At 39.2% G+C, this 12494-nt stretch overlaps 1 protein-coding gene across 3 annotated transcripts; it reads left to right on the top strand.

Annotated features, from left to right (window-relative positions):
• The first annotated feature begins 3923 nt into the window (after positions 1-3923).
• h6pd (hexose-6-phosphate dehydrogenase (glucose 1-dehydrogenase)) lies at positions 3924-12356 on the top strand. Of its 3 annotated transcripts, none has more exons than XM_041980872.1 (5): positions 3924-4074; positions 9599-10264; positions 10345-10462; positions 10543-10812; positions 10907-12356. In XM_041980872.1, the coding sequence occupies exons 2-5, from the start codon at positions 9623-9625 to the stop codon at positions 12250-12252; spliced, it is 2376 nt and encodes a 791-aa protein (XP_041836806.1). In that variant the 5' UTR covers positions 3924-4074; positions 9599-9622; the 3' UTR covers positions 12253-12356. The 3 variants fall into 3 exon arrangements, with proteins under 3 accessions (XP_041836806.1, XP_041836805.1, XP_041836807.1); XM_041980871.1 differs by lacking the exon at positions 3924-4074 and adding an exon at positions 9061-9199; XM_041980873.1 differs by lacking the exon at positions 3924-4074 and adding an exon at positions 9233-9315.
• Positions 12357-12494: the final 138 nt, after the last annotated feature.

Genomic DNA, 12494 nt, shown 5'->3' with positions numbered 1-12494 from the left:
CGGGCTTCTGAGGGTGATGACAGCACAAAAGTACTTCACACTGGGGGCTGGGTCTGCATTTTGTGGGTCAGCGAACAACGGCCGTGGCAGCAACACCATGTCATTCAGACCTGGCTGCCCCCCCACCCAACATACCCCCACTTCTTGTGGTATCAGCAAACAGAGAGGTGGAACACTATTGAAAGCACCACAGAGTTTTTGTGTATTGCTAACATAAAATGTGCCTACTGTTTCCCACATCTCTCACAGTGAGAAGCCTTAAACCCCTTGTTAAGAAATGATGGATTCACATGTTTTTGTATGATTATCACCTAACCAGCAGTGAAAAGGGTGGAAGGGGCGAGGGGGGGGGGGGGGGGGGGTTGGGGGGGGGGAGGGGGATTGCAATAAATGATTTATTTACCACACTAATATACTTTTTAAAAGGTACTTGCCTTATACTGATACTAATTAAAGTGAAACTTTATGCTTTATATAGTTGGGGTAGTTTCCATCCAGAGATCCATAATTTCAACCTATGAAAGAATAACAGCAACTGTTGGTGCAGCATAAAAATAAAAATAAGACTCAAATATGACATGGATATATCACTTTTATGACTTTGATTATTGCACCTTTAAAAAGGAATAAATCTAAATTAAAACCAAAATAAGAAGTGGTTCAAATATGAGTTGGAAAAATCTACTGAATCTACTGAAAAATTTACTGAAACATTCAAGTTTTCTTTTAAGAAACTGGCTGATAAACTGGATGTGATTCATTTGAAGGCCACGATTCTGAGGTCTAGAATAACATGAAACTGAATTTTTTTGTGATTATGTGCCTGGTTATGAGAAGTTTCAATGAGCCAACAGGGTAGGAAGTTTCAAACTTCTCTGCAATATTTATTCTGATAACAGAAATCACACAAAGTTTGAGCTATGTTTTACATAATAGAAAACAAACTATATGCAGAGAACTTAAACGCTACTGCTGCTTAGCAACAGTAAGATCCTCCATTTCACTGGTAACAGTGCAGACACATAACTGAACAATACACTAGCAAAAATTTCACAGACTTAATATAAAAAACAAACAATAAAAGAAACTTATTGTCAGGTATCTATAAAAACTTTGCTCTAATGACAACGTAAAACCATTCTCAAACCAGTACCCTTTTATACTCCACAAGCCTAGTGAATAGAGGCTGTGGAAGCTTCTTTACTCTCCACTCCCTTGTCTACTCTTTGTTCAAAAGCCCGTGCATTTTTCCCCCTCCATGTCCTCAGTCATTTCCTTTTAAAAGCTCCACATGCCATCTCTGGAAACACTACCTCTCTGAGCTGGAACTCGAGGAGGGCGTCTGTTGTCAGTGTGGGCTGTATTTTGTGCAGGAGAGCACTCAGAAACAAAAGAAACAACATGTTCTGACAGGTTTTGTATTATGGTGATAAGAAATGTGAGAATGCACTTTAGAAAAAGAGCATTACTCATACGAACATGGGTTTGGTCTGATTGTGACTTTGCTCTGATCAGTCAGCGCTGCCTGCATTTGCACTGACCTCATGTATCAAAGAGCAGCTGCAGAAGAAAAATTAACATAGTGGGTAGCAAGACTAAAAACAAAGATGCTTTGAAATGTTAACCCACCTGAAATTACCTTTGCCTTTAAAGTTACATATCACATAACATCTATTACCAACCCTAACATTACTGCAGGGTTCAATGAGTCATTTACAAACGAGTCTTTCATTCATTGCTTGGTATTATGTTTTCTTTTTAGTATATAACAGGTAGTGTATTCAAATTTATCCCAGACTGAGGTCACTGTAATCCTCCTCGTCTGGCAAGTAAGAGTAAGGGGGGTGAGCGTAAGACTGAAAGTGAAATCGCCTTCAGTAAAGCCTTGTGTTAAATGTAATGAGTGTTGGCAAAGCAGCCTAATAAAGATGACAGCACACATTCATATGCATTCGTTTGTGTGCTCAGCTTGACGAAGTCTGGCCTGCAGGCTTAACAAAGGGGAGGAAGGAAGCCAGGGGGCTGTGGAGAATGTCTGGGGGGTGTGGGGTGACAACACACACAGGCGTAGGGTGCAGCCTGCGTCCTGTGGTCTCTCAAGTCTGATGTTATAGCAGTGACAGCTGGGGTTGCACACTCTGCATGGGCTCATTCTCTCTTCAGCGACCAAGCCCCCCCATCAGTCTGCAGCACACACAAACACAGGATGCTCCATCCTGTTTACTGTTTACACTTCACAGTGGCCGGCCAACTTGGGAGGGCTCCACAGTGTGATTACAAGATCTCTGTAAGGTAGCAGTTTGTCTCCTAATTGTAGGTGTTCCAGTTTCTGTTTATTTTCTTTGAACACTTCTTGTGCCCATCATTGCTCTAAAACCATTTAAAAACTTCTTACTTATGATGCAGCGAAATATATGCAAAATCAAAATATTTCTAACCTTTACAGGATGGATAAAAATATATGTATTTAAATCTTATTCTGGGAAAATTGCAGTTAAGTAGCTGCTGAGTTATGATTATTACAAGAGACTGCTGAGTCAAGGCAGCTATGACGTCAACATCTGTTCAGAGGAATAAAAGGGAGGACCAGAAAGAACGACTGGCAGTGTGGTCCACAACAATCAGATCATTACTAAGCCAAGAGGACACCTGCTTTGTGTGAGGTAGGCCTGGATTCAGAGAGTGATGACACGGAACAGCTGAACAATGTAGAGCAAACAGGAGCTGATGTCCACCCACCAAAAGTCAGACATTTGTATCACTATTATTTTTCATTCCTGTCTTTTTTTTTTTTTTTTTTTTTTAAAGTAAATACAAACTATAGATATGTTCAGGGGTGCTGTTATTTTGCTGCAGTTTTTTTCTGTACTTAATGATGGTAACTTCATACTGAATGGGAGGTAATATGGCAGATGTAGAAATGGGTTATTACACTCAGTGATCAACAGGGGTCCCTCTTGTTTTGGCAATAAACTGAAAGAGTGCAGCAAAAAAAAAAAAAAAAAAAAAAAAAAACAGTAGATAGATGTCATCTCCTGGACCTGAAATGGGTTTTATAGGGGAAAATGTTTTAAGCGTTTTATAGGTGATCTAGTTTAGATTAAAGATACACTATATTTTAAATAACAAATCAATATTTGTGAAAATATTAGTGCCATTCCTTCTTTTTTGCTGTACTTTCTTTTGTGTTCCTGTGTTTTAAGTTGTTTTGTAAAATGTCTTTTACAAAAGCTGTTTTTTGCACAGGGGTGGGTGTTATGTTTTTTTCATTCTTGCATTGTGAATCTTTATCACTATTGTCAAAGTCACAAGTCAAGTTAACTTCCTTCTTTCAAATAGATGCTTTGCATTAATTCCTAAGTGATCCCACTAACAGTCTTCAAACTGCTGACAAGTAAGAAAAAACTGAATAAAGTGATTAAGGGATTACTTGTTTCAGTCTGTTTTTTTAAAACCTCAGCAACGCAGTATGGCTGACTTGCCCTCGAGTATTTCAATGTCACGCACAGTACTACTATTCTTAAACTAAAACTAAACTTTTTGACATTTTATGCCCATCAATTTTGACTTCAGCGATGACGATTGGTAGGCCTATTTTTTTTTATTTTTCTGGTAGAAATACATCACACAAGCATAGTGAGTTCATATTTATAACTCTAATTTTCTATCTCTAAATAGTAAATCAGCAAGTTCACAGAGTTGAGTGTGTAAGTTGCAATATTTCTGGCCTTATATCAGTCGCGACTTTGATTTGCCATTTGGTAACATGTCACCCAACGTACTGATGTTTGTACCTGTATGACCTGCATCCAAGTCAGGACTCCGTTCCTAATGAGGTCTGTGTTTCTCAAACTATAATGTAAACATTACAAGAAAACTAATGTCACTCCTAAATTTCAATATATTTTGGAGAGGGAATGATTTAAAAACACGGTGCGGCAGATCTGAGTCTCAAGAGTAGAAAAAAAGGAAAGGAAAGAAAAGAAAAACAAACATACTCCGCGTGGATTGAGCGGAACTGTGTCACGTGACTGGTACAGGAAGAGGCTTGATGGTGCTGGCAGCACGGGACAGGTTCGTATCCATTTAACTTCTAATGTAATTCTCAATTACCTTGGCTTGTTTATGTCTGTAGTTAAGTCGTTTGACCTGTTTCTGGTGATATTGCAGTTACAGATGTAAGCAAAAGGTAAACGCGCGTATCAGAAAGGGAAGTAAAGTTTGACAGCTAGCAGGTGGACTCGTGGGATAAACGACGTGTTGCCCACTTTTCATCTCTGAATGTGTTTGTCTTGACACGCACATGTATGAACAGTAAACTATTGTTTATCAGTAAATAAGTTAATGGTTTAACCAGCCCGTTCACTTATATATGTGTCTGTGTGCGAGACACCGTCTACTTACTTACTTTCGTACAAAGAGACATTATCTTCTTCGCTAACGTTGTTAAATTAGTGCAGAGCACCAGAGGTTGGTGTTGAATGATGCTCAGTCGGTTACAGTTAGGCCTAATCACCAGCAAAGTTTTGCTTATTGGATCTATTTGAAAGGATCTCGACCGAGTAAAGGTAATTTGAGTTTTAATTTATTTATTTATTGGCTTGTGTGATCATTTGTTTGATGGCGTTGACTGGGAACTGTGTCGACGTGATGAAGATAACGTGAGGACACATTTATTAAGGATACGGAAGTTTACACAACGTGTGGGAAGCAAGGTAAAGTAAATAAAAGTAACCCTTTCCACCTTAGGGAAACGTGATGTGTGATTTCATTGTTGAATATTGCAATGATGATATAAGTTCTGATAAACAAGTATGTTTATATGTGTAAGTTTTAGGTGTCTTTATGAAGGCTGCTTTCCACTTCTGCATTTGTGCAGAAAATACTGAACTAATTCAAGTTGTGGCGTAACCCCTTATTGAAACACTTGCTTTCCCAATATCAAGTCAAAATGTCGTTCTGTTTGTCTTTGTGAAATGGATATTGTACAAGTTGATAATGCATGCAAGAAAACAAACATGCTGTTTGCGTACTGTGCATTTCTGCACATAGAATGGCAGCCACCTTTTCTTTGTTTGCCCTCAGCCACACACTGCTGATGCACCATCTTCTTTACATCATCTTTAAAGCCAGAACTCTTTATTTTTAATTTTAGCATCTGTACTTTTTTATGAGCTAGTGGCTTCCTTCTTTTTTCTGCAGCATGAACAGCCATAATTGATTGGACAGTCTGTATCAGTAGAACTTATTTTACTTTGCATAGTTTATTTGGGAAGAACCCAGGCAGCTTAAATGTCTCACACATGTGCAATCAATTCCACGTTCATCAAGATTTTGAAAAGCAGGTGTGCACATGATTTTATAGACATGGACGTTTCTTTGGCCTAAATACTTTTAAAAAATTGTTGTATAATTTGTTGTCAGTATAAAAGCTGTGTTGTCTCTAATACATGAGGGTGCTGCCCAGCTAAAAAAAACTTCAGTAATAAATGAGTGATCTGTCAAACCCCTATTTTTAAAGGATACCCTAAACACAGGGCACGTATGTCTGATTGCTGTAAACATACTAATACTTTAGTGACATAATAATGCCTCTTTAAAACTACATGGACAGAATAATTAGGATAAAATAATTGTTTAGAGGCCACATATATTTCCTTACTTATAACAACCTCAGTTTCTGTAACAGAAAAATTACTCTTATAATTAAGTGAGAGCATGTAGAAAGTCAGATCAGAGGCTGGTCCACTTGAGTAAATTTCCATGTGACTTGTAATTTATAACATTACCATCAAGGTGTTTGGCACACGTACAGTTTAAAAATGGATTAAACATGGTTTTAAAGAACTTTGGGGACTGGAGAGTCCATTGAAGTACATTAGCTCATGCTCTTGTGCAGGGGTGGCCAACGTCGGTCCTCGAGAGCCACAATCCTACAGGTTTTCCAAGTGTCCTGCTCCAGCACACCTGACTCAAATGAAATGGATCCAACAGGCTATAAGGATCTACACAATGACTCATTAGTTTAAGTTAGGTGTGTTGGAGCAGGGAAACATGGAAAACCTGCATTATTGTGGCTCCCGAGGACCGACGTTGGCCACCCCCGATCTTGTGTCTAAAACCAGTTTGATCTGACTTTGAACTTTTGGTGCTTTATCATGCTGGAAGTCATCGTTCAAAGTAGGCGGCGTTGTACCATTTTAAATCATGATTGCCCAAAGTGTGCAAAGAAAACATTCCCAGCATGGTTGCATCAGTATGGACTATGGACTTGGTGAAAGTTTGGGTTAACACAGTGGTTTCCAAACTTTTTTTTTACAGAGCCCAACACCATGACCACATGCACCCCAACATTCACAATAAAATGTATAAACAAATGCACCATGAACTTTTGAAACTTTCCCATGTAACTTTTTTTAGAAACTGGTAAGAGATGTGTGGCTTCAGCAATTCTGAGCTAGCTTGTTGGTGTACCACAGTGAAGGTCACAGTGCAGCCTTTAATGGTGAACATTAACTGAAGCTTTTGACCTGTTTGCTTAAGGACTGACTGCATCAATAATGTGCACATTCAGAGGATATAAAAAAATGGAGAATAAATGGAAACATAGATAAATATAGCATGTAAAAGCTTTGATACACACAAAAATCCTTTATCACCTTGTGATTTTTTTTAAATAGTTTTTACTGCCACTAGAAAGAAGCCTGAAAATATTCACTTTTTAGATGATCTGTGGTTTGTCCTTGTAGCTCTTTACTTAATCACACTGTAAGCTTTTTTTGCATTGTGCCCTTTGCACTACAACCATGTCTTCAATCTAGTTGCATAGCTCCTCACTTAAACACATGCTCTCATGCACTTATTATCATGCCTTTATCTGGATCTTTGTCCCACCACGCTACTCTTACATATATCTGTATCATCATAATCGTGTAAACATTCTCCTTTTCTTACCATTTTATCTGTACATGCCTGTACATAAACCAGTGATGTTGAACTGAAGGCTGGCAGAAACACGGATCAGTACTAAATATAAATGCAAAAAGACTAAACGTTTAAATGCTAATGAGTGAAACAGTAACGACAGATAATGCAAAGGAAGTTTTAATGTTTCCGGTGACTTGACAGTAACTGTCAGTTAAGTGTTATCAGTTTGAACGTTGGTTACATTTGCTTTTAGTCATTCAGTTGAACATAATTTGATCTTCCTTTGCATAAAAGTGGACAAGTTGTGCATGCCAGGGTAATGAATAGTTTCTGTTGTTGTCAGTGAATCCCTTATTAATTTAAGCAACATATTTAGGTTGTTTGGGAATGTCTCTGTTTTTCTTTTGTTGTTGTTTTTTTTCATCATTTTGCTGGGATGTGATCACGCCGGCTGCAGTCTAAATACACAGTTTAGTTCATTTTCAAAATGAAGATGCTAGCACTTGAACCACATTTTAGAGATTCAGGATTATTGTCAACAAGGTAAATAACAGGCTTTCATTAAAGGATATAATTGTTAAGCCAGACTTGAAGTTCACAGATATTTTTTAAGGCGACATTAATTTTAGAGTCATGTACTTTGGCTGAGGGCTAATGACTTGGTTATTGGTCACATTGCATTATAGATCAATGGGCTCCGGTCATGAGAGAAATTTGAACATTTCTGGAGTTGCATTTAAACACTCGCTGTGACTAATTGTGGCCCAAAGACACAGATGAGGCAGAATGTCTTTCTCAATCCATGAACAGAATTTCTCAGTCTGATCATGCTAGATTCCTCCCTTGCTGGGAAGAAAAACAAAAATTTCATCACACCTACAATATGTGAAAGTCAGTTTAGAGTAATATAAGCCCGCCTGGATTTTATCACTTTTAAGCAAATTAAATGAATAAGAAAGTAGATTTGCAGCATAACAGAAAGCTAACAGAAAATAATGTAGCCTGGGACTGCTGGATACGAGGGCTACAGAGGAGGAATGTCAGTATCTAAAATAAGATACTGTTTTAAGTCACTCTGTTGAGCTGTGATGAAACACACAGTACAAATAAGTATAGTGTACTCATTAGACCATAGAGGGTCTAATAAGTACTGTAGCAGTTTTAAAGTGCTTTTGGAGTAAGACGAGATAATAAGTTGCAAAGAGGATATTGATCTTAAACATGTTCAGTAGATGTTAATGACTGCATTGGCCCTTAAAGTAGATCAGAACTGAAATTCACCTTTTCCTGAAGCAGTCATGAAGTGGCCTTTGCTGTTTGAATTGACACAGAGCAAACATGACTGTGTGCTGCCGGGATTCCAGATGCTGCTCTCAGTCATTAAATCAGCTCCTTTATCCCGGCTTTCTGATCTCTTTTCTTGCAGTTTTCCTTGATAAACTGGATTATTTAAATATTACCTGATAAATTATGTGTTTAACACCCAGGCTGTGGTGCTTATGCTTTAATGTTTATGCTTAGCCTTTTAAACCTTTAGAAGCTTTAAGTTAAGCAGTGTAGATTTAGTTTGCCTGTTATCATTTTGCCCCTTTATATTATTTACAGTTTATAAAAATGATTTTGTATTTAACTGAGTCAAGCATCTCATTTCACAAAGTGAAAAAATATGAACATTTCTCAGATGAAAGTTAACTTATTTGGAGTTTCTATGATTTTCTTTTTTATTTGTGGCTTGTGTAACTTTTTATTTATTTTTGTGCTGTTACTGATAAAATGTTTCTTTCACACTGTAAGTGATGTTTCTCTGAATTTCTTTTATAATCAGAAAAGTTATCCAGACGGTTTAAACTTTCGACCAGTGGAACTTAAAATGAATTATACCCTGTTCATTAGAAAAAAAAATAAAACTCATTTTCTTTGATTAATGTTTTTTCTTGAGTGGTTTTGTTCAAAAAACAAAGTTGTGATTAGCAGATTAATCAGACCAATTATTAGCTATTTTAGAATTAAAATATAGTAGCTAAAGATGGGTCCTTTTTTTTCAGATTATATTTTATCTTGTTTATTTTTAACTTTTTTTTTTCCTTATGACATCATTTAGTTGGGGGTATTTTCCAATGAAAAAACAGATCAACAGTGCAACTCCTGTACTGGAAGCTCAATGCCCCTGAGCAAAGTGCAGAATCACCACTCCTGCCTTGTATCAGCAGTAGTCATTTATCAGTACGCTCAGGACAGTACCACAGGCTCTCGGGGGACTGAACTTTGCTAAGTAAATAATTGTTTTTTGTTTTTTTGAAAATGTGTTTTTGTTTGTTTTGGGTTTCACGTTCATGATGTTCAGCCAACGTTGTGTTCTGTCTTGTCTATAGGACTTGGTCTCAGCTGGTATGATTTAAATCTTGTTTGTGAAACGATAACTTGGAGTTTTAATGCTGTCACAGATGCTTTGCATGTTGATGTCTGTGTTATAAGGAACAGGGCAAGTTTGCACAGGAATTTGTAGATTTAATTAGATTCTTATTAAAAATTTTGAGCTGAAAGGAGAAATCTGTGATCATAGAACTGAACCTCTTTAAGCTTTGGACGGGTCTCCAATACACAGCGATGAATTCTGTCTGTCTGTGACATGTGGCTGCATCTAATGGCTCTCATGGCTGTCTTCATCCAGGTTTTGGACGGTTAGGACCAGAACATGTTTGTGACTGTGTTCCTGCTGCTGGTCGCTCTGTGCGGCCACAGAGGAAATGGAGAGGAGATGGAAGAGGCAAAGAGACCTGGACATATTTCTGTGATCATAGTGGGAGGCACTGGGGACCTGGCAAAGAAATACCTGTGGCAGGGCTTCTTCCAGCTCTATGTTAACCAGGTCAGTAGTGGAAACACCTTTTCTTTCTATGGTGGAGGACTGACACCTACTGATAAAGGCTTACCGGTCTTCTACGAGATTCTCAAAGCAGTTTCTTGCTCAAAAAACGTATCACAAGAGCGCTGTGCTGTGCTAAAAGAGCAGTTCCTGAGGCTCTCGCAGTATCGACAGCTGAAGACTCCAGAGGACTACCAGGAATTGACCAAGCACCTTGAGCAACAGCTTCAGCAGGAGGGAATGACGGAGGCAGGGAGGCTCTTTTACCTCTCTGTTCCTGCTTTTGCATATGCAGATATTGCTGAGAAGGTTAACAGCAGTTGTAGGCCTGCCAGTGGGGCTTGGCTGAGGGTCGTGCTAGAGAAACCTTTTGGACATGACTACAGGAGTGCTCAAGTCCTAGCATCTCAACTTGGAAGCTCACTGAAGGAGGAGGAAATGTACAGAATTGATCACTACTTGGGAAAGCAGGTGAGAAAATCCTACATTTTTCTCTCCTCCTTGCAGTTAAAGTATTTGATCTCATTAGTTTGTTTTGTATGTGTGCAAAGGTGGTGTCAAAGATACTTCCATTTAGAATCGAGAACAGAAAATTTCTGGATCCCATCTGGAACCGGCACCACATCCAGAGAATAGAGATTGTTTTGAAAGAGACTCTAGATGTTAAAGGTGAATCAAAGTTCCTCACTCTGTTGTGTCTCATTGGAGATGGCACAAGTTAATTTCTTTTCATCAATTTATCCTCAAAGGTCGTATTCCCTTCTATGACCAGTATGGGGTGATCAGAGATGTGCTACAGAACCACCTGACTGAGGTCATGACGCTGTTGACCATGAAGCTTCCTAAAAATGTGAGCAACAGTGAAGAAGTTCTGCAAAAAAAGCTGGAGATCTTCAGTTCCTTGCTGCCTTTAGGAAAGAATCAAGCTGTGATTGGACAGTATCAGACTTACAAAGATGAGGTTCAGCAGGAGTTGAACAAGACAAAAGATCATGTCAGCCAGACGCCCACATTTGCAGGTGAATCCACTTTCTTTCATCATCCTGCTGCACTTTATTCATGTTCATGCTGATTAAGAATTCATTGTGATCCTAACATGTGGTTGTGTTTCAGCTGTTCTGGCTCACATCGATGATGCCCAGTATGAAGATGTACCGATTCTTTTGACCTCAGGGAAGATGCTGGATGAAAGAATAGGGTATGCACGCATACTTTTCAAAAACGACGTATTTTGCCTTCAGAACCACAACAGCATTCACTGCAAACCCAAACAGATAGTTTTCTACTTTGGCCATGGCAGCCTTCTGTATCCAGCAATTCTTGTAAGTAAGAATTTATTCAAGCCAGCTGTGACAGACAGTGAGTGGAAGGAAGTGACTAAGCACAAAGATGTCCGTGTTTTAGGTTTGCCCATTTCAGACTACTATGTGCAAACTCCAACAGAAGAGAAGGAAGCTTACGCAGAACTTATTTCTCAAATCTTTGCTGGACGTAAGAATTGCTTCATTAGTACTGAAAACCTGTTGGCCTCCTGGGACTTATGGACACCACTTCTCAACAGCTTGACCAGCTCCTTTCCTCGAATCTATCCCGGTGGTGCTAACAATGGAGACATGTTGGACGTTTGTCTAAAAGGAAAAGACATTAGCTACAACACTGAGGTAGTGATAATCAACTCTGATAAGATGGGTGGCGAATCATCTGATAGTTTTAAAGCGATACAAGGCAAATTTCGCAGTACCGACATGGTCTCTGGCTGGAATGAGCAAGTAGTCGAGATGCTTGCTGCAGATATGCAGGAGGCAGCGGAGGCGGCGATAGACGAGGGCGGCGTTTTCCACCTCGCCCTCTCTGGTGGGTCGACTCCTCTTGCTCTGTACCACAGGTTGGCCGTGCACCACTTCTCCTTTCCCTGGAGGAATACTCATGTGTGGATGGTGGATGAGCGCTGCGTGCCACCAAATGAACTGGAGTCTAACTTTTACAGATTGCATGAAAACCTACTGAAGCATGTGAGGATACCCTATTACAACATCCATCCCATGCCAGTGCAGCTTAACCAGCGTCTGTGTGTGGAGGAGGATGGAGGAGCACTGCTATATGAGAAAGAGCTTAGCAAATATGTTAATGGATCCAGCTTCCACTTTGTACTGCTGGGTGTTGGCTATGATGGCCACACAGCCTCTCTGTTCCCTGGTGTTAAAGTGGACCAACATGGAGAGAGTTTGGTGGCTCTCACTGAGAGCCCCACCAAGCCTCACCAGCGCATGAGCCTCACTTTCAGTGCCATTAACCGAGCACACAAAGTTGCTCTTTTGATAATGGGAAAAGGCAAACATGAACTGGTCACCCAGCTGAGTCGAGTTAAGGACATCCCAGACAAATATCCCGTGACTGGGGTGAAGCCTGCCAATGGTAGTCTTGTTTGGTATATAGACTACGAAGCGCTTTTAGGGTAAGGGGGGGGTTGTTTATTTCCAGCTTTTAATCAAATATCTTTGCAGCTGTTGTCATTGAGCTACTGGTTGGTGATAAAGGATGTAAATAAACCAGCAAAGAAAGGTCCAATAGTTTTTCATGTTTTTGCTTATTAATTACATAATAAAGAATAAATATTTGTTTTTATTTATTTCCTACCAGGTTGGGGTTATAATGGTACTTGGTAAGAAAAGAATCAAGCACAACAGTCAGTATGGAGTAG

This window comes from Melanotaenia boesemani, chromosome 3, assembly GCF_017639745.1.
Source record: "Melanotaenia boesemani isolate fMelBoe1 chromosome 3, fMelBoe1.pri, whole genome shotgun sequence".
Taxonomy (NCBI): Eukaryota; Metazoa; Chordata; class Actinopteri; order Atheriniformes; family Melanotaeniidae; genus Melanotaenia; species Melanotaenia boesemani.
Note: the sequence above shows the minus strand (reverse complement) of the source record. Positions and strands in the feature narration are given on the sequence as shown.